Source organism: Stegodyphus dumicola, chromosome 10 (assembly GCF_044657685.1).
Source record: "Stegodyphus dumicola isolate Sdum_Otavi_A_Nest chromosome 10, ASM4465768v1".
NCBI lineage: Eukaryota > Metazoa > Arthropoda > Arachnida > Araneae > Eresidae > Stegodyphus > Stegodyphus dumicola.
This window is the reverse complement of record NC_140777.1, coordinates 169,052,681-169,079,772: the sequence shown is the minus strand read 5'-3', so window position 1 is coordinate 169,079,772 and position 27,092 is coordinate 169,052,681. Positions and strand designations below refer to the sequence as shown.

Here is a 27,092-nt window from a genome sequence, read left to right as displayed (position 1 = left end):
GTTCAACAGTCAACACTTATTACCGTGTCTTGAACACTTTCGAATAGTAAACACATACTACCATGTCTTCAGCACTGTCCAGAAAAAACGCTTCAAACAGTAAACGCGTACTACTAAAGAAAGACTCTTGCTGCTACCTTCTCCTCATGAAATATAACTTGATTACGTTAGATTACTTGAATATGCAAAAGTAAACGGGGCTAAAGGGGAAGCTAGTTCGTAACTAGATTTTAGTGACGTCATACATAGGGGATACGTCTCAAAAAACATCCTTGCAGCCAGTTCATAATCCTGGGCTCAAACCTGGATTGAATTACTTACATTCAGCGGTCTTAAGCACTTGGCAGCTGATGAGGGAAATCTAAATGAAAGATTCTGAATTGAGAGCAATAATTATAATTAAAGGAAATGAGCACGTGAAAAATTCAGCTTGCAAGAAAGAGTATCCTTTAGTCCGATGATGAAAAGATACTGGATTTTATGGGTTTCATATCACCTGCGAGATGCAGTTCCCTACATAAAACGGGAACTTGATGATGGAAAGTGTTTCATGTGACAACTCATCTTACTGAGATCTCATTTCCCTAAAGCTTCGTTCAGACGGGGGCGTAAAGGGCATAAGTGGTTAAAGCCGAGCTCCGTTGCCAAGGTAACCAGTCTGTGCAACGTCACAAAATCTGGTTTAGGGCTCGTGGCATAGGGTTCAATGTTTTCAACTTTACGCCGAGTTTGGGATAAGCGTCGACCAATCAGGGCGAAGCTGAAACGAAGCGGCGTTCTACAGGAGATTTCGTTGTCACAAAACAAGCAGAGCGAACGCAGGAAATCAATCGAGCAGGAGAACAGCATGGGAAAGTTGTAGACACATCCACTCATGCGCAAATTTAGCTTCTCTCATTGGCCACGGCTACACCCCGTTCTCGCAAGTGTGAATGGAATTCCCGTACTTTATGTCCGTATGACTGCGCCTCTATGCCTCTACGCCGCCGTCTGAACACAGCCATACGCTCCATCAGAGCTTCGCAGCACAGGAAATCCATTTGGTGTACCAAAGAGACCCCAAAAGTTCGTAAACTCTTTTTCTGGTACAAAGACAAAGGAGAAAAAAGTCCTGGGTAGGAAAGTGGCGGAAACCCTCTTGATGCATAATGGAGCTCTAAGACGCCCGCAACCACGTACCTAAGGAAGATTACAATGCTACAATGTATAATCACCATCGAAAGGATCATTATGCATATTCTCGGATCTTTACTTCGTCAAAATAGGGGACACAAGTACATCTTAGTTGCCATAGGCAACTTTTTGTAAATACCGTGATAAGCTACCCTTCATGGACCCACCTTATCAAATGTGGTACTTGAAGAAGTGATACTGGAAGCGCGCAGTATCATATTTGATACGCTGAAACGGAACATTTTATTTGACATTTTTAATGAAATAAATGATGTGAGAATGCAGTGAAAGTTAATTGAAAAGAATATCTTTATTGTGAACCTTATCGTTTTGAGTATTATTTACTATTGTAATTATTCGGATGTAAGACTCTACCTATGCTTATAACGCGCTTTCAGAGTTTAGAAGTGAAATAAATGATGTGAGAATGCAGTGAAAGTTAATTGAAAAGAATATCTTTATTGTGAACCTTATCGTTTTGAGTATTATTTACTATTGCAATTATTCGGATGTAAGACTCTGCCTATGCTTATAACGCGCTTTCAGAGTTTAGAAGTGAAATAAATGATGTGAGAATGCAGTGAAAGTTAATTGAAAAGAATATCTTTATTGTGAACCTTATCGTTTTGAGTATTATTTACTATTGTAATTATTCGGATGTAAGACTCTACCTATGCTTATAACGCGCTTTCAGAGTTTAGAAGTGCTTCACGCAGTGTAAGCAGCTTTAAATTTTGCCTATAAATATAAAAATAGAATATAATAAGGAAAAAAAAAAAAAAGCTTTCAGATTTTACATTATGCCCAAATGGGCGTTTTATTAATATTTTGTGTGTCACCTTTATTTACTAAATATCATGTTCTTCGCAGTTGAAACATAAAATTCAATTCAACAGCAATATCGCAAAATAATTTTAAAATGATCCTATCTTTAGAATTTCCGATACACAGTCTCGCTCGCACGCTGGAAATAATTTTTTTTTTTTGGTACAGTGTTGCCATTCCTCGCTTTGAAATCGTCGAGTTTGTTAAACAAAAATTCTTTAATGTCTGACAATATATATGAAATGGGTAAATGAAACTAATTCCAAATTAGGGTTCCAGATGCCTATGCTCGGTGGAGGATTACGTTATTCAAATTTCGATGGCTAGAGGTACCGTTGTTTTATCCCAATGCGAGAAACATACATGTATGCAGATTCTTTAATTTCTTTAAATATAATACAGGGATGTAATATTTGGTGGTGACAGTTTGAAAAGTGAATCGACGCGAAATGCGAAAACGAAATTAATAGCCCTTTGAGCTGATGATAATTTATTTCTTTTTTCACTTAATTCAAGTAGGAAAGTAATTTAAATATGTAAATGTATTAGTTATTACCAATTTTTCTCTTTTTCTTACTTTTAAATTTTATTTTAATTGTAAATATTAGGATTTCTTTTTATATTATAAATGTTACATTTGCTTATTATATGTATGAATCCACATATTTCGATAAAAAGCAGATTTTACAGAATTTTTTTTTTTCTGCTTTAGGTTTAATTGTAAAACGAACTTAAGCGCACAACCGACTGATCGAAGTTCTATTCGAACTTTGTTCAACATTATCAAAGCATTATTGTTGCGATGCTGAATGTAGTAGAAACTATATTGCATGGTTGAAAGGAAAGTGGTAGTTTTTTTGATTGTCTGTAACAAAAATTCTTTCGTTTAAGCGCTATAACTTCCATACCCAACAGTACAACGTATACTAGTATTTCACCACAGTTTTAGTACAATCCTATGATAAAACTGAAGTGAACTCCAACGAAATTGCAGTCACCGAGAAATGTTTGCTTATTTGTTGTAATTATTACGTTGAAATGCTCCATTTATTTATTATTTACCTTCTCAAAGTTATTTTCTTCAGTTGGCAGTTACGTATTATAGCAACCGCTTTAGGAGAAATCGCCAAACTCTGGCAACCAAGCTCGCCATAGATTATAAAGTATTTCTCCCACTTTCCTAGCATGGTTTTGTGGTATGGTGGTCTGCACGCTGGGCGCGTATTCCATATGTCCGTGGGAAGATGTCCTGGAGAAAGCGTTGCTCATTTCTCAATCTCTCTTGCTTACAAAAAATCCCATGTCTCTACAGTGGCGCTCGACAGTGGCCAAACATCGGAACTGGTTCCCAGGAAACGGAGGAAAATAAGCATACACCATCTGCTAAAAATACCAACGTGAACTGTACGCATGCTGCGAATGAACTACAGAGTGATGAACAAACTGTCTCAGATCTTCCTGTGGATGACAAGTCTGAAAGGACTGAAGCTTCAGACTGCGATATGCAAAACAGAAATACATCTGAGAACTGCAGTGCAAAAGTATTTGCCCCGGCTATATTTTAATGAAAAGACTTAGACTGAATTTCCTTATGAACCTTAATTTGTATAATTTTAAATTGTTATGTGTTTAATTTGTGTATCTAACTTGTATATAGTGTAAATATTTGCTTTTTTAGTTATGTTATCTGTATGTTTTAAAGCGTTTTGATTGTATCGAATTTGGCTTCTGACCACGGGTTGTACTGCCCGGGACGTGCAGTCCTTGTGAGGGGGCAGTGTTACGAAATATCAAAGTGCGGAAAGAAGGCTTCCCCGCAAAGCAAGTTTAGGGTTGCCATAAATGGCAATGGAAGGCAGGGTTTCACATTTGATGAGAAATCGCCCATTTAGCGACAGAATTGGCGATATGCCATAGACAGATGGAGAAAATTCTGGAATGAATTCTTACTGGTTTAGCCCAGAATGTTCTCGAACACAAGCCAAAAGCTACATAAACCCTGCTAGTAGGTGGAGAGTTTATTTAGTCCGTTCGGAGTTCATCGAGTTGATAGTCAGTCAATGAGTGCCGAGTTGGTCGTCGAGTGCACCGAAAGAGTCTTAGTGTATCGCGGTTAGTGCATCGTCGAGAGAGTGTGTGCAGCTCCGGGAACGGCTGAACCGAGGAGTCGGGAGTCTAGTACATCGTCGAGTGCATCGCGAGTTGTAGCTTGGAGTTTCGAGAATGACCAAGCAGAGTAAGGAGCTGTAATCTGGCGCTTTGCAGTGAAGCTGTCTTCACTGTGATATCCTGAAGGCTGTGCCGCTGATTGTTCCAGCCAGCGTGTGTATAGTAGATCTTCGACGATTGTAAAACGTGATTTTGGAGCTGCCTTGAAAATACTGGCCAATAAAGTGTGTTTCGATACTTCATCAAGTGTCGTCGTTATTCACTCCAAATCTACGAACCCCGTACGAACTGGAAGCTCGCTTCAGGAGCTTCATGAAATTATAGCTCAGATCTTGGCAGAAATCTAAAATCTCCAAATATGGTTGGGGGCAGCTATAAAAAAGAAGTACCGAAAAGGTTTTGTTTGAAAGAAATTACAAAAAAATCCTTCTTATTTTTACATTTGAGAGAAAATAAAATTTATAATTACAGTTATTGACTTAAATATTCTAGATTAAATTAGACTTAAAATATTCTAGATTTTTAAAATATTCTAGGAATCTTTCAGAAGTAGCTTTCAGTTTCTTTTGCACTTGTCTACGTTTTTACCTATTATTTTTTAATTTAGTGTTTCATGGTAAATGCAATATTGTAGCAGATTTAGAAATTAAGTCTGAAGGTGCAGCTATTTCGAAGAAATTATTATAGACTCACCGATTTCTTATCTTTTAGGTTGTACAGAGGTGATGGGGCCCAGCATGTGGCATGACCCTTCTTTACCTATTTACAAATGCGAAGTTCCAACTGCATCTTTAGGTACTGATATTCAGTGTTTGGACGAGAAAGGTATTTTATTTATCCAAAAAATATTTTTATATAAAACATACAATTTTGAATAAAAAAGTAATAGGGAGCAGGTGTACAAGATACATAGCGTCGAAGAAATTTGAGAAAGCTACCGTAGAAATTTTAGCGAGAAAACCCCGTTTTCACAGATTTGCTAAGTTTAGCAGAAATAAGAAAGCTAACCAAACAAAGATATAAAACATTATTCAACTCTCTTACCACAAACTGGTTAAATGGGCTGTCATACGAAATAATGTCTGCCAAAATCGCATAGAAGATCATCATTTCTCCAAACACCGCCATCTTAAGAGAGTCATCAATTAGGTACTTTTTTTAAAAAGATCGCCAAGCTATCGATATTTATCATAACTCAGCAAACATTATCAACATATAAAAAGAAAGCAATTAAAAATACAATTTAAAATACAAAAGTAATGATTAAAAATACAATTTACACTAACACAACAATGCAGATTAAAAATACCAAAATGAGAAGCACTCAAGAAAAGAACAGTTCAAACCAAAAGACCAAACATGTTGCTACCCTCGATATTCTAAAGCAGTTAGCAGTTTGTAGTAGAGTTAAGATACTCTACCACAAAACAACACTCAGCTGTGTCTCTCACAGACCCAGAGAAAGCTTACTTACTAAAAAAAACTTTGAAGGTTTTACTAAATCATAATATCAAACATCAGTATATATCATGCACAATATGTTTCTCTGTGCACACGGCGACCTTAATTTCGCTTAAATATATCAGAGAATTATAAATTTCGGCATTGGGAACAACAGCATTATATATACTATGTAATACACTTTACTCCTTTTACTCAAAAATTTACTTTAACATAGAAAAACATTACAGAATTGAGCAAATTCCGCATCGCTTCCAAAACGAAACATTTCGACGATGTTAGAGTAGAGATTGCATTAAACAAAACAATTAATTACGGGTACTATTCCGTTTTGAGGCCGTAAAAAAATTGCAGCGAAAATGTATGCGCAAAAGCGCCAAATCTAGCGTACGCGCTGATTTCAGATTGCGTAAGTTTATATAGTTCTGTATTTCTTAAGACGCCATTGAAGTACTAGTTTAATTTTTAAATCCTTTTTTGATAATCCTATGGATTTAACAATTTGGGAATTGGCCATGACGAAAAGTTGGCAATAGAATTTTGGGTAAAGTGCAGAATCACCCACTGCTTGACGCGTTTTTAAGAATTGCACATACTCGATATCCATGTGCACATCGAGCTATTTTCACTTCAAAATAATCCCAGAATTGCACAAAAATGGCACTGCTCACACCCTTGACTTTGGGTAAAGTACACATCGACCTATTTTCACTTAAAAAGTAAAAGAAAATTGGCAAAAATCCAATTGTTTTTACCCTTGTAAAAAACGGCAAACAAATAAGTGAGCGATTCTGCACTTTACCGAGAATATTTTCAAAGAAAAGGCATCATTCATTATAGAAAATTACGTTTGAACAACCAACGAGATGAAATTATGCTTTAACGATAAGTCAGTAGCGAAATAGCGATGCAGGCATCCATTCAGTTATGTTTAGAAATTTTTATATAAATTATAATAATGATCTGAAATAGTTATTTACTCTTATGCTTCCATTAAGTCATGTTTAGCCTTTTTTATATAAATTATAATAATAAAAAAGTATTATATGAAATTAACCTTTCATCTAAATTAAAACATCAATCTTAAATAGTTATTTACTATTATACTTCCTTTCTTGCCACAAATATTAGGGTTGTCCAATTATTTTTGGCAGCATTGGCATCAACAATAATTGATTTTTACGACCCTCGGAACGGAAAAGTACCGAAAAAAACTTAATACCAGAAATAAGGTGAAGTTTTTAAACTTAATATCCGAATTATTTTTAGAAATTAATTTAGAGCTAAATTTTTAGTTTTCTCCAATCAAAAAATAAAGTCCATAATGATAACCAAGCCAGTATGATCTTTTTGGGTTGATGCATTAAATCACTTGAGTATCTGTGAAATTAAAAAATCATTACAGCAATTAAATGCACAAAACTTAATGCTTGGAATTGCATTTTATATCATAAAGCAAAATATTAAATGCTACTATGAATAACCCTGTAATCCTTGGAATTAACATTTAGGAAGCAAAATTCTAAATCCCAGTATTATTATGAACCAACCAGCATGCATACGTGGTACCAGAGTGTGACGGTTATTAAGATCTTAGACGGTTATCTGCTTCAATAACACTGGTACAGCTGAAACCATCAGTTTACTGATTATGCAGCGTACATTCTGTGCAATTTAGAAGTCGTGGGTGAATGCAAGAAGTCGCTGCTGAGACCACTGTTTTGGGTAATGGGCCTCTTCTGAAACAGAGAACCTATGTTCTTAAAATTCCATTCAACATTTATTTAACCATAAATGACTGGCAATGTGTTATTTCATTGGAAGAATCCCGTTCTTTTGAACATATATGAGCAAATTCCTGTATGAAACAATTGCACAAGGTTGCATATCTATACTGTTTTGGTGGTAAAATGAAACTTATTGCACAAGTGTTGCTCCTGCCATGATATGTGGTCTGTTTGCTGAACTTCTTAAGGATAACTATAAAAGCTGGAGGTTTCATTGACAGAACTGACGCCTAACATTTCAATGTAAAATAATTTTCATTCTGTTATGAATGCTATGGTTCTTTGGGGTACTAATTGTACTATCAGACTATTTCAAATTTTAGTACACTAGGGACTGGTCAATGAAATATTTACCGACTTGGGGGTAGCACGAATATTGGCCTGTGATTTCCGGATCAGTGGATAAAGAATTAATTGATAACGAATGGAATTATGCAGATTTCAGTAAATGCTTTACATCAGCGATTCTCAACCGATGGTACATGTACCACTGCTGGTAACCAAGAGCAAAATAGGTGGTACGTGTACCGCTGCTGGTAACCAAGGGCAAAATAGGTGGTACGCAAAGAAGCAAAGTATTTTTAACTGTTGAATTAAAAAATTTCGTTAAAAAAAAAGAACACTTGATAGAAATTTTCTGTTATCGAACTCTAACTGAGGATTTAAGAAATAACACTTGATAACTTTTGGCTGCCCCTTCCAAAAGAAAAAGAATTTAAAGGCATTTCAAATAAAGCTATTAAATTTTTATTACCTTTTTGAAGAACCTATTTATGTGAATAAGGATTTTCTTCTATGTTATATTTGAAAAATAAATACAGAAGAAAATTAAAAGTGGATCTTAATTTACGGTTAAAACGAAGTGAAATAAGACCAGACTTAAAGAAATTGATCTCCCTTAAACAGGCCTAAATTTCACACTAAATTTTAGAATTAAAGTATTATAATTTAAATTTTGATAATTAGAATGGTAACCAATTTTTAATCTAATATTTTTATGTGTGCATATTTAATACGAATAGCCGATAGGTTGTGCAAATGGCAAAATATTTTTTAAAATATATTTATTGAAAAACTGAAATTAATCACTGTAAAATGTAATGGTGGTACTAAGGTTTTTCAATATTTGTTTAGATGGTACTCGTTAAACAAAAGATTGAGAACCGCTGCTTTAAATCAACAATTAATAAGTTTTAAAAGAAAGTAGTTGGTTTGATAGATCTTTGAAATAACGCTAAAACCTCTTCGGCATAATGCATGCCGATTATCTACAGTTAACTCACAGGGATTGAAAGTCTTCTATTCTTAATTTAGCTTGTCTAATATTTTAGATTTGAGCCTAAGCTTGAGTTTAAAATATAATAATTTTGGAATTTTTAAGTTGTACGTAGTATTTGCATAGCTTTTATCAGTTTTTCTTTCTGTTGTGTTTGTTATTTTGAGGAACTTCTTTTACTCTCTCACGATCATAATGAAAAATTCTTGAAAACTGATTTAATCACTTCTCATATCATCATATTTTTAATGTACATAAAACTGATGTTGTATCCTCGTAATTTTACGAAAGTTGGAAGAAAATGTAAACTAAATAAACATTAATTTTGGTACCATGAAATACAATTAATGAAGAAGTTCAGTGCAGTTAAGTTATTGTATTTATGCAACAAAGACTTGTTAAATTGCTTATAGAAGTCGTAGGAAATGGAACAATTTGTTGATTGTGTTTATTTCTTTCGGAAACCGATGGACTGAAGGATTATGTACATTTGTTTCTTACTAGCTGATCACAGTTATGTTAATTTTCAGAAGAACAGGGGGACATATAATGCACGCAAATTTACAAGGGAATGGCCTCTTCAAAGTTCTTGAAACAGCACTAACAGGGCTAAAAAATATTAAACCTATTTGTTATATCCGATTTAATGATTTTCTTTTATCACTGCATTGATCTTCATTCATATTTTGAAAGAATTTACCTGCATTAGAAGGTGCATTATGTTTTGATGATTTTTAATGTTACTTAGTTTTTGCTTAATAAATAAATAGATTATAATTTTATCCAAATGTCTTTTCGCAGGTAAATCTGTAATAGGTGAGCCTGGAGAAATTGTGATAATGAAACCTGTACCTTCCTTGGCTTTGGGCTTATGGGGTGACGAAGATCGTTCTGTGTTTAAGGAAAAGTATTTTTCAAAGTTTCCAGGTAATTTTTCTTTCAATACGAATGCTAATACCAGAAATATATTTACTGCCTCTAAATAAATTACGATAGTTTTCCTATCTGTTACTTTCTTTTTGAACACTCTGATGGGAATAGTGCATATAGCTAGTATCATTTTAATGTGCTTTTAGTTAGTATCCTTCTGTTTTTAAAACAAGCATATTACACAACTGAATAATAGATGATCGATGTTTTGTACGCCGTAGTCGGCTATCGAGTTATTTCTAGTCAGACCACATATTTATATGATGCGTTATTAACTCTTAAAAAGCTAATTTAAAAAAGTCGAAGTTAAAGTAAATAATTTCCAGCAAAATAAATTTAATTACATTAAAAAACATCACTTATTATATTAGAAAAATCACTTATTACATTAGAAAACATCACTTATTATATTAGAAAACACCACTTATTTTATTAGAAAACATCACTTATTTTATTAGAAAACATCACTTAAAATTTAGGTATATATTTTTTTATTTGGTGCACGTACTCTGTATTTTAAGTAAAATGCAAAATATTTTGGATCATTTTTCACAGTGGCTCCTTTTCAATTATTCTGCTGTGCATTCCAGGTTCAGTTCTTGAGACCTTAGAGGAACACAGAAGAATAGTAGGTTTATAAAAAATGTTATGTTGTGTGTATTGCGTCACGAATTAGGACGTAATGGGAAGAAGTGTTATATACAAACTACCTGCAAATGAGGGAGGAAATTACAACTCTTGTACTGTTTTACAAAGATTTAATTTGAACGAGCAACAAATAATTGGCTTTTTTAAAAAAATAAATAGAATGCCAATGGGGAAGGAAAATCAGGATTTTCTAGCATATACGTAGGCTGTTCAATAAGCAATAAGACTAATTTTACTGCCGCGAAACCACTCATTGGAATGTTAATTTTTGTGGCATAAAAAAAGTTTGGGTACTTTTCCGTTTTGCTGGCGGAGGCGATGAAGTCGCCAACAATTGTACAACAGATGACAAACGGAATATCCTCGCTGGTAACCTTTTACGCTTCATTTTCAAAACAAGTAGCAGCCATTTCTTATCAGATTGATTGTTTCTTTCAACATTGGCATACAATTACGTATAATTTTTATCACATAGTTCAATTTTATGCCCTAAGGCCATTCGCGGTAATTAAGTCAATTAAGATGCAATCACACCGCTCACCCGAAGGCAAAAATATAGAAAAGGCAAAGTCAAGGGTTAAATTCATGAATTCTAATGAGAATGCCCTAGCGAAGTAAAGCACTGCGGTTTTACATAACTTCTGAGTAAGCTATTCGTACGAATTGAAATAATTCTTGCATTTAAACTTGTATTCCAATTTAAATTGCAATAACTGGAAATTACTGAAATTACTAATTTAACTTGAAATTAATATAGATTACTGAGAGAATTAGATTTTTGTAGCGTAGTTTACGGGAGATGAGATCACTTGGGTTCACGTTATATGAACCTGCGAATCAGTATGATGAACCATGAAAGCATGGTAATTCTTGAATTAATGTCTTTTTACAAATTTATTGTCTTTATTTATTGACTTTTTACAAAATTTGAAATGATATTAAAATGATTATGCCATCAAAATAAAAAATTCTTATGCCTCCAAAATAAAAATTTCTGAGAACTAACATTTGTTAACATTTTTTATGTGTATACTGTATCTTGGCGCCAATACAGTCTGCTTGGTGAGATTTGCGCCGGGGAAACGGAAAAGTACCAAAGTTTGTTGTCTGTATTAACAAAAGCTACCGGTAGATGGCGCGTACAGGTTCATGTTCCTGAGTAGCAGGTGATTGAACTCAAGCGTGTTTGCGGGCGCCTACGAGACTCGGTCAGTTGTCGAAATGGAAGCTTCGATGGAACAACGTTATGTGATTAAATTTTCTGCAAAAATCAGCAAACAAAAATCAGTGTTCGTCTGCAAAAATCAGCATCGGAGACCTTTGACATGATACGTGAAGCTTTCAACGATGAAGCAATAGCGAGTGCAAGTGTTTTTCGCTGGCATAAAGCTTTTAAGGAAAGTAGGCAAAATGTGGAAGATATTGAACGTGAGGGACGAGCTTCAATATCCGTCACAGAGACAATGATTAACACAGCTGCGGTTATCATCAAGGAGGGCCGCAGAATGTTACAGTATGTCAGCTGCATGCTCTCTTGAATATTTCTGTAGGAAGTGTTCACTCAGTCGTGGCAGAATATTTGCAACTGAAACGTGTTTGTGCGCGATGGATTTCGAAATTGTTACAAGAAGGCGACAATTTCTTGAAACGCATCATCACAGCAGACGAAACTTGGTTGTATCACTATGACCCAACCATGAAACAACAAAGTAGTGAATGGAAGCATCAGTCTTCGTGTACTCCCAAGAAAGTAAAAACTGAGAAGTCGGTTGGTAAAGCTATAACCATATTTTTTTTTTTGATTATGAAGGAATTTTGTATCAGCACGCTTTCGTATCCGGTAAACAGCTCGTGCTATGCGAATGTCCTACAAACGGCACGTTTATTCATTTGTACGGCACGTTCAAGAGGAAACGTCCATTGCTCCGAAATGGCTTCCTATTGCATCATGAGAATGTGCGACGACATATTGCTCGTTGCGTGCAGGATGTTTTACAGCAGAACAACATAGAGATTTTACGCACCTTCCATAAAGTCATGATCTCGCTCCATGCAATTTCTGGCTGTTTCCTGAACTTAAGAAACCGTTACGAGGCAAATATTTTGCAAGCAACAAAGAATGTGTATTGGCTGCAGAGGCAGTTTTGAAAAAGCTCTCAAAAAACGGACTTTTACGTGTTTTTCAGAAGTCAGTAGAAAGGTTTCAGTTTTTCAGAAGTGAGATAAATGCTTTGCGTGCCGCGGCAGTTATTTTGAAAAAGACCATGTAAATGATGACGATTAAAGGTATTCTATATTTTTTAAAATTTTAGTCTTATTGAACAGCCCTCGTATATATGTAATAAAAGCAAATTTTAGAAGTACTGAAGTGGGAACATTGAAATGTAGAATACACAGAGATACTGATTGCGCAGCACGTGGATGACATACTGAAGAAGAAGAATTTTGATTGCGTAGTTAAAGTGTAAAATACTTAATGATTAAGAAACTTGGCAGTGTAGGAGAATTAAATTCCATTTTTATTTAGATTTACATTTTTGGACACAATTCACTTGGCACTGTAATCGTGCCAATTTCCAGAACATTTACATTTTTGATACTGTTGCGGTAGGAAGCGATCACAATGAAACTGTATCCAAGCACACAGAGAGAAGCTAAAGTGCGTATTTATCCAGAATGACAGTTCACCAAAGAGGAAGGTTTTGGTTTAGGTAGAAAGGTTTCAGTTCTGATTTGTGCTTAGGTTCCGAATCAGCTACGTCATAGACGTTACGCAAGCCATGCAAGCTGGATTGATATAGAAATAACGCAATCCAAAGAAGTTATTTCGATTTTTAAGATAGAGAGGGAGTGTTAAGGGGTTATCGCTAGATTAATTTATAATTTTGATTTACATATTTCGCATATTTATATACATGGCTCAAACAATTGAGAATGCACCTTACTTTATAAATCTGCCGCTCAACCGGTATGGTGGTTAGCGTCGCCGATTGCCATGCTGAAGGACCCGGTTCAAATCCCGGAGAAGGCGTGTATGTTTGTAAATGTATAATGTTGGTGCGGCGCTCAAGATATGCGGCGACCGAAAGCCCTCTCGTGTAGTTTGGTGGAAGGGGAGAGAGGTGGAAGACCCTCGGTCCCGTCTTCTCGGTGTTTTCTATCGAAATTGGGGGCGGAACTGAGTTAAATTGCACTGTCACCTGAATGCTTCTCAAGGCTGTTGCCAACGGCAGGCGTAATCTAGCGCTCCTTGCCCCGAAAAATTTCGTGGGCTTGGGATTATTACGTCAGACGAGTGAATATAAGCAACAACAACTTGCTAAATCTAACTTGGTATCAATATAACTTTTACTTGATATCAATATAAATAACAAATTGCCAAGAAGAGCAAACACGTTTTTATTTTTACACATAACAAATGGTTAATTTAAAATAAAAATAAAGAACAATCCACCAAAATATTCTAAAATGAAAAAACATCAGAAGCATTTTAAATAACCATTTACAAACAAAAGATTTTTATTTAAAAATATTAAGAATACTTCAATGAAATTTGTGTGAGATCTTACATACAAAAAAGTATGAATATTTTGTTGCATGTCCTTTGGCTTTAATGATCTCTTCCAAACGTCGTGGTACCGATTCCACCAATACCGCTGTTTCGAGTGTGGTCATAGATTTTCTATGACACTGATGTCTGGATACTGCGGTGGTGTATGTAACTGCTGCTTACAATGAAAAGCACATCGCATTTTGACGTTATGTGCCGTGTGTTTGGGATCACTGTCGTGCTGAAATATGAAATTTTTTAGCACTTTCTTTTAGATTATTGTGGAGTATATTCAAGTAAACCATTGAGTCATAATGCCATCTATAAAAACTAAATGTCTTACCCCAGCTGAAGCCCTACAACCTCAAACTATAATGGAGCTACCACCATGTTTAACTTCAGGACGTAAATTTTTGGATCCAAAGCGGTGTTGGGCTTTCTGCATGTGGTTCAAGAGCTGTCCTTGCCGAAAATATTGGATTTATTTTAATCGCTGAATATAAATTTCTTCTAAAAGTTATTCATCTTCAATTGATGAGTATTTGCACACTCTATCGATTTTTCTGACTTTTGCAAGCTGATGAATGGTTTCTTTTTAGCAACTCTTCTTTTATATCCAGCTTCTCTAATTACATTTAGCACAATTTCAGCACTTAAAATTCTGTCAATGATTTGAGAAGTTTCTGCAGGAAGTTTGACTGCGCTTACTTTAGGATCATTTTGATATCCTTCAAAATTTTCCTTTTGGCGACATCATACCTGTGGTGTTGCTGGCCGTGATCGTATAAAGTGTCGATACTAAGAATATCAAGTACAAATTAATTTTGCGTAAATACTTAAACTAAAATTTGGTGTTTAGTACATTGCTTAATCATTACTAAATAGATTAACAAGACTTACCCACTGATGCATGCATGAGCCGAATATTATCTTTTTCCAATCACATATTTATTTTAATACACATACTTTCTGGATTAAATAAGACACATTTAACACACACATATACATACTAAAATATCATAACTTAGATACTCGCAATGCGATAACTCAAATGGAATGTCCGTGGAGTGCCGACGCGTGACTATTCGCACAATCCTGTTCCATCGAATAATTTTGCGATTGAAACGTAGTCGATTCTATCTTCATATTATCGCGCTGTCTGGTTACACACTTATAAGCTCTTCTTTTTTCCTTTTACATTCATATGATTTTTACACACGTCGCATGTGGTGACCCATTGCTGGTCCAGCACATCTTGAAGTCGAACAGTTACTTATATTCTGCTTGCGCGTTTATTTTATTCACAAATTCCACACACTTGCACGTACATTTTATTATTCACAAATCAAACTTTTACTTTAAGTACTGGAATTCTTCATTCTGCTTCTTTCTCGGCAAAATTAGACAGGAACAAATGGCGACTGCTGAGTATGTGTGTGGGCCCACACACCCGCTAAGCTCGACGTCAGGCAGCAAGAGGGGGAAAACGAAAAAGAGAGAGAGACAAACCAAGGTTCTTTAATATACTAAGGTTAGGCCAGGAACGGAAAAAGCGTGCCATTGGTTGCTGGTAGTGACGTCACCCGGGAGACAGGACGCATCGGCCGACGCGTCTGCTACATGATTTTGGTAATGGAAAAAATGTAAACTAAAGCAAAATGATCATTTTAAATGTGGTAGATACACCGGAAATACCGGGTATATACTTTCCGATAAAGTATTTTGTTAAAGCAATGTTTATTTTATGCACAGAATTCGTACGAATGCTGAAAATAATTGTAAACATTAAATTCTTATCATAAAGGAAAGCATTAGGAAATGAAAAACGATATTTAAGTTAATTGAGGGAAATAAATATTGTAAAACAAGCTATTTTCCAATATTTTTCGTAGTATTGTTTGCACTAAAGAAATTTTGTTGAACAGAACACATGATGGCATAATTCCTAAGACCATGGTAAAAACATAATCAAAAAGTATTATTCTATTTAATTTCATTGCTCATGCATTTTTTTTAATACAAATGAACTTTGACATTCCATGAGAAATATATGATCGTGATTTTCAGTTTAATTTACATATCTCAAGCAAAAATATATATAAAAAGATTTGACATAACAAATTCATATTTAAATACCATAAAATTCTACAAATTTCTTAATATTCATCATTTATACTTTTAAATAGTATACTTATCACATTATTTTTAAAGTCACTTCATACTGATTTACTTCAGATTTTAGCAGAAGTGCATATATTTTCAGTATAATCTAAAAGTACTCTTATAATCCCTTACACTCCCAAGATTTCTATATAACATTTATCCTGACCGTGATTATTTGCTATGGTAAATAATCTTCGATATTGGCATCCTATTCTTCCTTCCATACAATAAAAATGGAACAATTAAAATACATTTTCTTACACATATACGCACAATAATAAACTTGCCCTACACCTTAGTGTGTATACGAGCCAGTTTCCCTGAGAAAGTCCTCCACGAAGGCATCACACCTATTACGCAGATAGCCCTAGTGTGCTTTGCCATAATTAAATACACCACCACATGTTAGTTTTAATTCAGCCTGTACACAAATTAAATATTTTTAATGACTAATGTATTTTTAACAGGTTGTTTCTTAAAATACTTTTGTTATACTCAAAATATGTGTTCAATATTGAATTATTTTTCTTTCTCTTATAATTAAAAACTAGTTATATGGAATCAAAATTAAAACATATGCAGCAGTTAAATAACACTGAACAGAATATCTTACTTGCTCTTTCGCTATTTGTATTCCAGCATTATACACAGATTTGTTTTCCTTCAGGGTCAGGTATGTGTAAGTTCACTTAGTTATATCAATTAAATTACATCAGGCATATGCATCAGTTAAACAACATTGAAGGAAATATGTCGCTCGCTCATCGATGTTTGCATCATAGTGTGGCCGATAAATTGTTCTTTCTTCTGAAGCATGTATCAGTTTACTATGTCTCAATGCTTAACCCAGACATTGCTTCAATACATAGAATTACTTTTGGGATGTAAAGAAAGTAACCAAAGCATGTGAATTAACTTAGATAAGCAAATTTATCAACTAATCATTCAGGTAGTCACTATTGGTAAACATGACATTGAGATTAAATATCTCGCTATAAGTCTACTTCATAAAAGGAAAATTATGATAAAAAATTAAAATAGAAGTAAAATGAAAAATAAATGTAAAATTACATAAAAGTTATGTATGAAAACTACATAAATTCATTTAAAAAATAGTCAGTTATTTTATCTGGTTGTAAAGAAAGTTTTCCACCAAAAACGTTCTTCATAAAACTAGAAAAAAACAACAACATGAAGGTAGTATATATAGCACGGGTACAAATCACCAGACAAATCTATGATTTTCTGTCAACATTTTGGTAGTTTTTCAAAATCATCGACACATAAACTTGGTGGCCACGAGTTCAAAAGCAGATCAACTACATTTTGGACATCCTGCGCAGAATGGAAGATAGCACCAGCAAGATGTGGCTGCAGGTGTGATTAAGTAATCTCATGCAGTACCCAGTAATTGAACTTGTGCGTCAAATCTACGAGATACTCAGCGCAACTAATGGACATGGCACTAATGTCTAACTCTTCAGCTTTCACTCCCTCGAGACCATACGCAAGCCCTTGAGTGGTTACATATTGATATTCAACAAGTTCTCGTAGGTGGGCCTCATCAACATCAGTAGGTTGGCCAGAGTGATCTGCTTCTTCAGTATCATAAGCCTTGTTTTTGAACTTTAGGTACCAAACCTTCAGTGTCATTTGATATAACATTAGCACATAAAGTTGTACACATGATTTGGCGAAATTTTGTAGCTGACTTTTTGCAAAAGAACTGGAAGAAAATTATAGTTCTAATCTGGTAGTGTGATAGTTCCATTTCACACACCTTGTACTTAATGGTATTTTTTTATAAATTTAAGAGCACACAGTTCTAAAGCAAGTCTCTCTTTTTCAAATACATTTTGCAATACAGTGTTCTAAAGCACGTTTCTTTCTTTAAAATGCATAATCTTTAATCATATATACAAAATATGATTCGAATTTCAAATCTTTCTTTAATCCTATATACGGAATATGATTAAATATGCCAATGTGAAATTTCGCGAAGAGGATATTTGAAGTGGCAGGATACTTTCATTAAAACTCGAAAGCTTACTTTAATTGTTGGGAAAGACATTTCATGTCATAAGAAAACACACATCTTTTTAATGCATGAAAAATATTTTCTGGTTCTCTGCTCCTTGAATGTCATAATCCTTGTTTTTGCATTTTCGGTACTAAACCTTCACAGTTTCATTTGACAATACATTAATACCTAAAGTTTTACACGCGATTTGGTGACATTCTGTAACTGACTTTTTGCAACACAAATGGAAGTAAATGATGATTCTATTCTGTAGTAGTTAAAATAGATGTAGTAGTTAAGTAAATGATTCTATTTTGGAGTAGTTAAGTAGATGATTCTAATCTGTAGTAGAAATAGTTTCATTTCAGACACCTTGTATTCGATAACATATTTGTTTTATACATTTCACAATACAAAACTCTCACAGTTTCATATGACATAACAGTAGTACCTAAAGTTGTACACATGATTTGGTGACATACTGTAGCTGACTTTTTGTAACACAACTATAGTAGAAATAGTTTCATTTCAGACACCTTGTACTCAATGATAAATGATATTTCTTTTACACATTTCACAACACAGTGTTTTAAAGCAAGTTTCTTTCAAACACCAAAATTGTTTGACAAAATATGATTAAATATGTCAATGTGACATGTTTGCGAAGAAGATTTTTGCAGTGGTAGGATACTTTCATTAAAACACGAAAGCTTGTTTTGATTGTTGGGAAAGACATTTCATGTCGTAAGAAGTCTCACATCTTTGTAATGCATAGAAAATGTTTTTTGGTACACTATTTTCTAGTACTATGCTTCTTGAGTGTAATAGTCCTTATTTTTGAATTTTCGGTACCAAACCTTCACAGTGTCATATGATATAACATTAGTACCTAAAGCTGTACATATGATTTGTTGACATTCTGTAGCTTACTTTTTGCTACATATCTGGAAGTAAGTGGTGGTTCTAATCCGGTAGTGTGATAGTTCTCTTTCTGATACCTTGTACACAATGATATTTTAATACAATTCACAACACACTGTTCTAAAGCAAATCTCTTTCTTTGCCAAAAATTGTTTGAGAAAATATTAGTAATCCTTGTTTTGAGTCCTTGTTTGAGCCATAGCCCTTGTTTTTGAACTTTCAATATCAAACATTCACAGTCTCATATGATGCAACATTAGTACCTAAAGTTGTATGCATGTTTTGTTGACATTCTGTAGCTCCCTTTTTGTAACATATCTGGAAGTAAATGATGGTTCTAATCTGGTAGCATTACAGTTCCATTTCAGACATCTTGTACTTAATGTTAATGGTATTCACTTATAAATTTTACAACACAGTCTTCTAAAGCAAGTTTCTTTCTTTAAAATGCCAAAAATTGTTTGACAAAATATTATTAAATTTGCCAATGTGAAATGTTTCCGAAGAGGATATTTGCAATGGCAGAATACTTTCCCTAAAACACGAAAGCTTGTTTTGATTGTTGGGATCATGTCATAAGAAGCCTCACATCTTTGTAAATGCATGGGAAATGTTTTCTGGTACACTATCTTCAAACTCGACACTGTGTAGTAAAGAATCATATGCATTTGACTTAACTGGCAATGATTTTTTACACTCATTTTCATTAACATTTTGAACTTCTTCATCATCATCAATCGCTGTCCTGGCTGCTATTGAAAAGTATCTTCATATATGAGTAGGATGTAATATGAGGAGGAGTTATAAAGATGATGCAATCCACTTCTGTGCCTTTTTCATATCAGCCTTATTTCTTTTCTTCTTTTTCATTTCTGTATTCAAATACCTCAAGCGTATAAATGTTCGTGTCTTAACATATATTTTAATGATTTCATTATGCACATCAGGAAACTTTTGTGCAATTTTTTTACACATAGTTTGCATAATGTTATTATTTCTTGAAAGACCATCTTTCCCATGTTCACTTACAAACACTACTTCAAATTGACTTATTTTTTTTAACCATTCCTCAGATGGAACAAGTAAACCACCACGAGAAAGCGTTTCTATCCAACCAACGTGTTCATCTGAAGGCAGATGGAGCAATTGTTCTGTAGGTGTTCCCAAAGAATGGTCATATTTTCTTCCACGGTAGGCTATGTAGCCTGCAAGGTACCGAAAACCCTCTACAGAGCAGTCAGCTGCAGGTTCACTTGCAAGGGTCAATCTAGAATTATCAAAAACAATATCCCTCATCTCAGTTTCACCGTCTAACATCTTCAGAGCTTCAGTCATGTCAGGTAAAATATTACCAAAAAAGTTGGAAGTAATGTATGCATCTTCCTCCTCATCAGGAGCAACAGAAGATGTGTTAGAAAGTGAAATCTGGTAGGAATTATTAGTTAACAATAAAAGACGCATTCGATACTTCACGTCTACGGGCAGTGGATGATCATAGAAATGGCCAAGACCGCGGATTCGGGAAAAAAAATTTTCCAGGCAATCTTGATTTAGTCTGGAAGTTAAAAGGTATTTAACTCCTAATTGTTTCAAATCAGAAAATAACCCCAGCAGTGATGTAATCGACATCATAAATCCTTTCTGAAATGGTAATAGGTGCTTTGCCTTGCCCACTCTCATGTCTTCACAAAAAGCATAAAATTTCTTTAAGGTTCTCTCCTGGATTTCTTCATGTATCCCATACGCACAAGATAACACTGTATCAGAGACAGGTTTCCTGGAGTTAAGAATATCAAATGAATTATTCACTAATTCAAAAAAAAATTGCAGTTTCCTCTTCTTCTGGTATAAGATAGCGGATACCTTGTGCAGCATGGTTTGAAAATAACTGCGCAGCTAAATGCACAAGCTGGCATTCATTACCTTTAACAGAAATGAGACTTACGGACAACTTTGGGCAAATTTTCACTTCTTTGCAATCCATCGATATCAATCTTTCGATAGGTTCTTTTGTAATTAATTTATTTCCCGGAAGCATTAATCCGTCATCCAAAAAGTGATTACGAAGAAGTTTCAAAAGGTGTGGCACATCAGCAAACACCCACACACGTTTACTAGAGTCCTGGGGATGTGAAAAGCTGCTGTTCAGATGAGTAATCTGAAGTTTTGTCCACACAGCACGATTTCTACCACCCAAGTCAGCTACAGCTGCAACTACATAATATCCAATTTCTGCTAATGTTATTATTATATCTTTCAATATTTCTGCCGTCATTTGCGTATCAAAGTCGAAATATATTGGCTGCTTCCAGCTTGCAAGAAGTCCTCGTACCATTACTACTTGAACATTTCTATGTGGGCCAACAATCTTATCTTCTGCTTGGTCATAACAGATTCTACTATCCACGTTCATTTCATCGAATGAAAGAACACACATACATTCTTTGTCTGTCATCTGTAATGCCCCAGCACGCATAACATGAATTACATCGTGTAGCAAACCAGGAGAACAGCGAAATGAACAAAATACCCATCTCTTCAAAGTCGAAATGCTAGGAAATGGAAATCCCATTTTTTGTCTGAGATAGTTATAGCATCTTTTGGATACTGCCCTAAGTGTTGCAGATTTGCAAATGTCATCTGCATTCCACTTAACATATTTTTTATTTGACATGAGAAAGCGAATTTGATTGTCCGTAAAAATTGTCTCTAAAATTTTTTAACTGCACTATGTACTTGTTTGCTTGTTACTTTCCTGCTCATTTTCTGATAGCTACGCAATTTTCTACGAGAAGCAGTAAGTTCAGTAAAAATAATTTTCTTTTGCATTTTCAATTGACTGCACAACACATTTAATCTCTTATTTTCCTTTTCTAAGATTTGCACACGCTCAACTAAATGAGATGTGTCACTGGATGTAAACTGAGTTGCACAGTCTATCTTATCAGCTTGTAGTTTTTTCTTTTTGGGGGAAAGGGAAGCTAAATTTTCCAATGCTCGTTTCCTTGTTCCCCGAGCCTGACACCTGCTTGCTCTATCCCTTTTTAGCATAAATTTAGATGACTCATTCCTGTTAGAAAACGTTCTCTCCAGATTAGGTTCAGTTTTTGAAGCACAACATATATACTTTATTGATGAGTTATTTTCACATGATGATGACGGAAGATGTAAAGTGGGAACAGCATTGGCTTTCAGCACCCTTTTAGGAGTTGAACCAAGCAATTCTGCCTTTAGATCTCGTACGTAGTCATCAGGTGTAAAATGAAGAGCACATACTCTGGCATTTTCGATGTTGAAATTATCTGCTCTTTTGCAGCGATTAGTCCATAACTTACGAAGTTCTGGATCACTTGGAAAACGATGGTATGTGATGCCTTGACTTTTAGTTTTCCTTCTATAATTCTGACACAACGCTATAGCACAACTTGCCATTTCCGACTACTTATAAAAGCAAATTAACAACACAAATCAAATGTATCACAGATCAAATGCAACGAATGTAAACAAACGCCGAGAACTAACGACTGTCACCCACATGACGTCATGCGCAGATGGCAAATTTTTCTCCCTGCACTACGCATCGCTCGTGGGCCCCCCCTGGAGACAAACCAGTCCTTCCAGTATTTATACCTTTCGACGCACGTGCTCGCGCGTGATAACAATACAAGAATCGATGTAGCCACAATGTTCTCACAATACCTTTCCTTCCTTTTCCACTTTTATTATCAATGAATTCATCACTTTTAAATTTTTCAATGATTTTCTTGACACACTTGCGACTTCTACCAACAATTTTAGTTATTTCAGAATAAAATTTTCCTTTTTAATGTAATCTTAGTGCGAATTTCCTTATGTCAATACTGGTTTCTCTTCGAAGAGCCATTTTCTATTTAAAAGTGTGGCTTTACGTTCGTATAACAAACCTCATCATAAAAGTGAAAAAGTTTTAAGATAAGATTACGCAACATTAGAATAAAATAGAAGCCATTTAGAGAAATGCAGTGGTAGTTAAACATATTTTTCATTGATGTATTCTCAATATTTTGTAAGTATCAAATCTGCATATATTTATTTAAAATGCTTCTGAAATTTTTCATTTTATTATTTTTCGTTGATTATTCTTTATTTTTACTTTAAATTAAATCAGTTATTACGTGTAAAAATAAAAAGAATGAGTCCGCTATTGGTAATATGTTATTTAAATTGAAATTTTGATTTATCAAGTAAGGTTTACTCTCAGTTTTTTGAACCACTGTATATGAACAGCCACTGTATATATTTTTGAGCCACATGTTTGAAATTTTCTGTGGAAAATATGTTTCGAATATCAGATAGGACAAGAGACCACGTCGTAGCTAAGTCTAAATGGCTTAAATGCCAAGAGGATTCTTGGATATTAAAGCTGTAGATACTACCATTATTTTTGCAATTATTAATAGTCAGCTATCCTCTCTGCGGGATTCGAATCGCGTATTTGCAGTGTCAACTGGAAGGGGCATATCACTTGCAGTCAAAGACTAAGTACAGACGTAGGCTGTGAATCCTAACACTATCTCCACTTAACCCTTTGGGTACATTTGACGAGTGAGACTCGTCATCTTAGTCGGGCGAAGTTATGGTGGACGAGTCTGACTCGTTATCTGATTTTAAGAAGCATGCGTTAGAAGCAGTCCAATATAAGTAGTATAATAAGTATATTCTAAATAAAATGTATTGCTTTTACATATTTAATCCATATAGCGACAAATTAAATCTGTCCCATGGGCATAAAAATCTTCAAATAATTCAGTACTCAAAGGATTAAAGAGCTAATGGAATAAGGCATGATATCCAGTTCACAAATTATAACGACGATGTGATGGAATTTACCCTTCCATGTTTGATCGGGTGACACTTGTAAAAGGTATTTGAACAGAAAGCATGAAAAATCAACTATGTCCTCTCCCGGACTCAAGCAATGGAATTTCCTTGTCACCAGATAGCTGCACTAGGATAGAATTCTCAAGAAAAATAGACAGTTCCCTTTAAAGCATCATTTGAGAAATTCGCTGTAGGAATTCCTGAACTCGTTCTTTGAATTCGGAAGTATTACAAGGACAATTTATAATAATTGTGTAATGGAAGGAGAATATTTATAATCATTGCGAAATTTAAAAATTCTGTTAGCATTTATTTCTATAGTAGTGGTTTCCAACGTAAGGGTCGTGAATCCTCTAAAGGGGAGAGGGCTGCGAGAAGTTCCAAAATACGAAGAAAAACCTTATTTGTTTTAGTAACGTTAATATGTTTTTATGAAAAAAATAACCAGGCGTCAGAACTAGCTCAATGACTTCATTTTAAAGCGATATTCGTCACGTTGGAATACACCTTTTGAAGGATGTCCTTGTAAAGCTTAGTTGCGAGAATATTTGCTTTTTTCACCTGAAGCTATCATTCACGGTAACAACCTATGGTATTGTGAGAAAACATTTCGGATATATCTGAGTACCTCCGGATATTCAAAATAACCACTTCGCCTGTCTCATTTGCAATGAAGTACGGCCAAAAATTCTATTCCCAAGAAAGTCAGTGCCATGCTGTCATCACCTCAACTAGGATCTACTAACGGCTGAGCAATAAACTCGATCGCCTTTCGACTCATTTGAAATCCCGGCGAACGGGCTGGCTGTATGGGAGCTTTCCTGGTTTGCGTCATGTTTACTGGAAATATAGACCAGTTTCTCTTCGAAAGTACTCTACGAAGAAAGAGAGCTTTCGAGTGCTTTGCCATAATCTGATTTAATCCATCTCGACTTAACTCTTAACTGCAGTGATCATAGTGACTGCCATTATAATAGTGCCATGCAATGAGAAGTGTATCTATTCTTGCTTGAGTACAGTTATTTATCATCCGCCCTTTTCATGCATATCACTTATATTCTCAAATATTTTAGCGGTACCATTACAAACATTTCTTTTACGCTATGATGGATTCTTGTTCATTCTCATCGGAATTTAAGTAGCCTCTTTTATATGTATGAAAACATTGAAAAGTAAGAAATTAATATGTACTTAAGATCACATAGAAAAAATATCGATTACTCAGTAAAAGATATATGTAATTCTATAGTAATCAATATCTTTGAGAAATTATAGAATTTTATAAGATAATTTGTTGTATAATATTTTCTACAAATTTCATATTCTGAATTATACTTAAAACTGCAGACGAAATTATGTATGATTATTCAACATAAGACGTCAGGACTGCAAAGTCTGCGCGAATACTTGAGCAGCACAGGGAGAGAAGTATTTCTGAATCTTATGCATAAGAGTCAGAAAATAATTTGTATAATTTTGCTCATATTTTTTATCTTTATCAGAAATGTTGCATTTTAACTATTCATATTGCATGTCACTATATTTAATGCATTATTCTATGTACACAAAATATGAATGCATGAAATAAATTAAAAAAGTTCTTTCTTAGGAGTGTTCGCAGTAGGAGACACAGGTATTATAAACCCTATAACGAAGGGCTTCATTATCTGCGGAAGAAGGTGAGCCATGTTAAGTTGTTTCAGAAAATTATACGTATGAAAATATTCATTCATAATACGTATTACATGTCCAAATTCAGTAAGAATATTTATAATAATTGTGAGATTTAAAAATTATTTTTGCATATATTTCTACGTGGAAAGTTACAAACTTCATGAGATAAGAAGCAAAATAGTTCCTCTAATGCAGTGTTTTCCAAAGTAAGGGTCGTGAACCTCTCAGAGGCGTAGCAAGTAGAGTTCCAAAATTTAAAAAAAAGGCGTCTTTTTATATCATTTATTTTAATAACATAAATAAAAATACAACAAATATATATAAAAAAAAAAAAAAGTGATCCATTCCGTTTAATTTAACGTCAAACAATTTAAAAGTGCAAATGTATGTCATATATTTAGTAATAAAAACAAATTATTTACAAGCTTAAAAATATAAAGGTAGAAAAATAAAATCAAATATTTCAATGGGATCCATGTGCCTGTTTTTCCGAATCCAGTTTTCCAAATCTACTCTCTATATTTTGATATAGACTCAATTATACCCTTTTTTGAAGTTTGAGGCGATATCTCACTTTTGAGAAAAGCTTGAGTGCTGGTGGCAAATGTAAATTAAAAGCACTCGCATGAGAATGATTCTACAAATGGAACCAAACATTTGACAATTCAATTTGCAACGGAGAGTATCGACAGCCTTTGGTCCAAAACTATTCCGGATTATCAGAAAAAAAATTCCAATTTCTGCATTACATCTATTGCTTTTTCAATAAACGTTTCTTTGACGTTTATTGGTATCTCAAAGAATCATCATAGGAATCAAAAAGGAATCATCTAAAAACGTGTTCAAGATTCATCTGTCGCTGCGGTAATTATTTTGAGTCTCTTTGCAAAAACAGCCACTGAGATGTTGTTTACAACTGAGCAAACAAACTTGGATGTTTGCAAAGTCAGGTTTGTTATATATACGTTATAAGCTATTTCTCCCACCTTCCTAGCGTGCCTTTGTGGTGTAGTGGTTCTGCACGCTGGCCCGGTATTCCAGAGGCCCGTGGTTCGAATCCCGGCGAAGGCGATTGCTCAGTTTTCATCTTGACTGCTTCCAAAAAATACCTAATATCTCTATAACGTATAGTTGGATTTATCTTCCGTAAGTCCCTGAAATCATTTGAAAGAATTAAACTGCTTCTTGCCTTTAAGTCGACCATAAACAATTTTTTCTTATAAAGTCCTTAATTTTACCTGTGGCTGTAATTATATAAACGTCTCGATCTTTTAAATTACTGGTCAAAATATTTAGGTATTAGAAAATGTGAGCAAGAAAAGTTATCTTCAGAAACCTAAACGAATCGGAAAATAGGTTCGCGTATGGCGATTTATCATTTTAAGAATACATCAAAAGATTTGCTCTTAACTGGAAAACTCTTTTCGAAACATTGACCTTTGAAACCCACCTTATTTTGTTGTGATAAAAAAGACCGACATGAAAAGAACATTTTTCCTTATAGACATTTCGAAAAAATACATATCTGCTATGCTTTTCCCTTGATAGAATTTACAACTTTATTGACACTTTTTATAACACAGTCTATTTATAAGCTTTCGACAAGAGTTTCTAGGAGTAAAATCAGTATCTCCA

The 27,092-nt window shown here is 34.4% G+C and overlaps 1 protein-coding gene across 3 annotated transcripts in view; it reads left to right on the top strand.

Annotated features, from left to right (window-relative positions):
* Nucleotides 1-27,092, top strand: part of LOC118201024 (acetoacetyl-CoA synthetase-like) — a 113,713-nt gene that overhangs the window by 78,034 nt on the left and 8,587 nt on the right. For all 3 annotated transcript variants that reach the window (XM_085825854.1, XM_085825853.1, XM_085825855.1), the window contains 3 exons: nucleotides 4,879-4,992; nucleotides 9,493-9,618; nucleotides 25,393-25,462. In XM_085825854.1, the coding sequence (XP_085681980.1) occupies nucleotides 4,879-4,992; nucleotides 9,493-9,618; nucleotides 25,393-25,462 (310 nt within the window). The remainder of the gene's footprint in view (nucleotides 1-4,878; nucleotides 4,993-9,492; nucleotides 9,619-25,392; nucleotides 25,463-27,092) is intronic.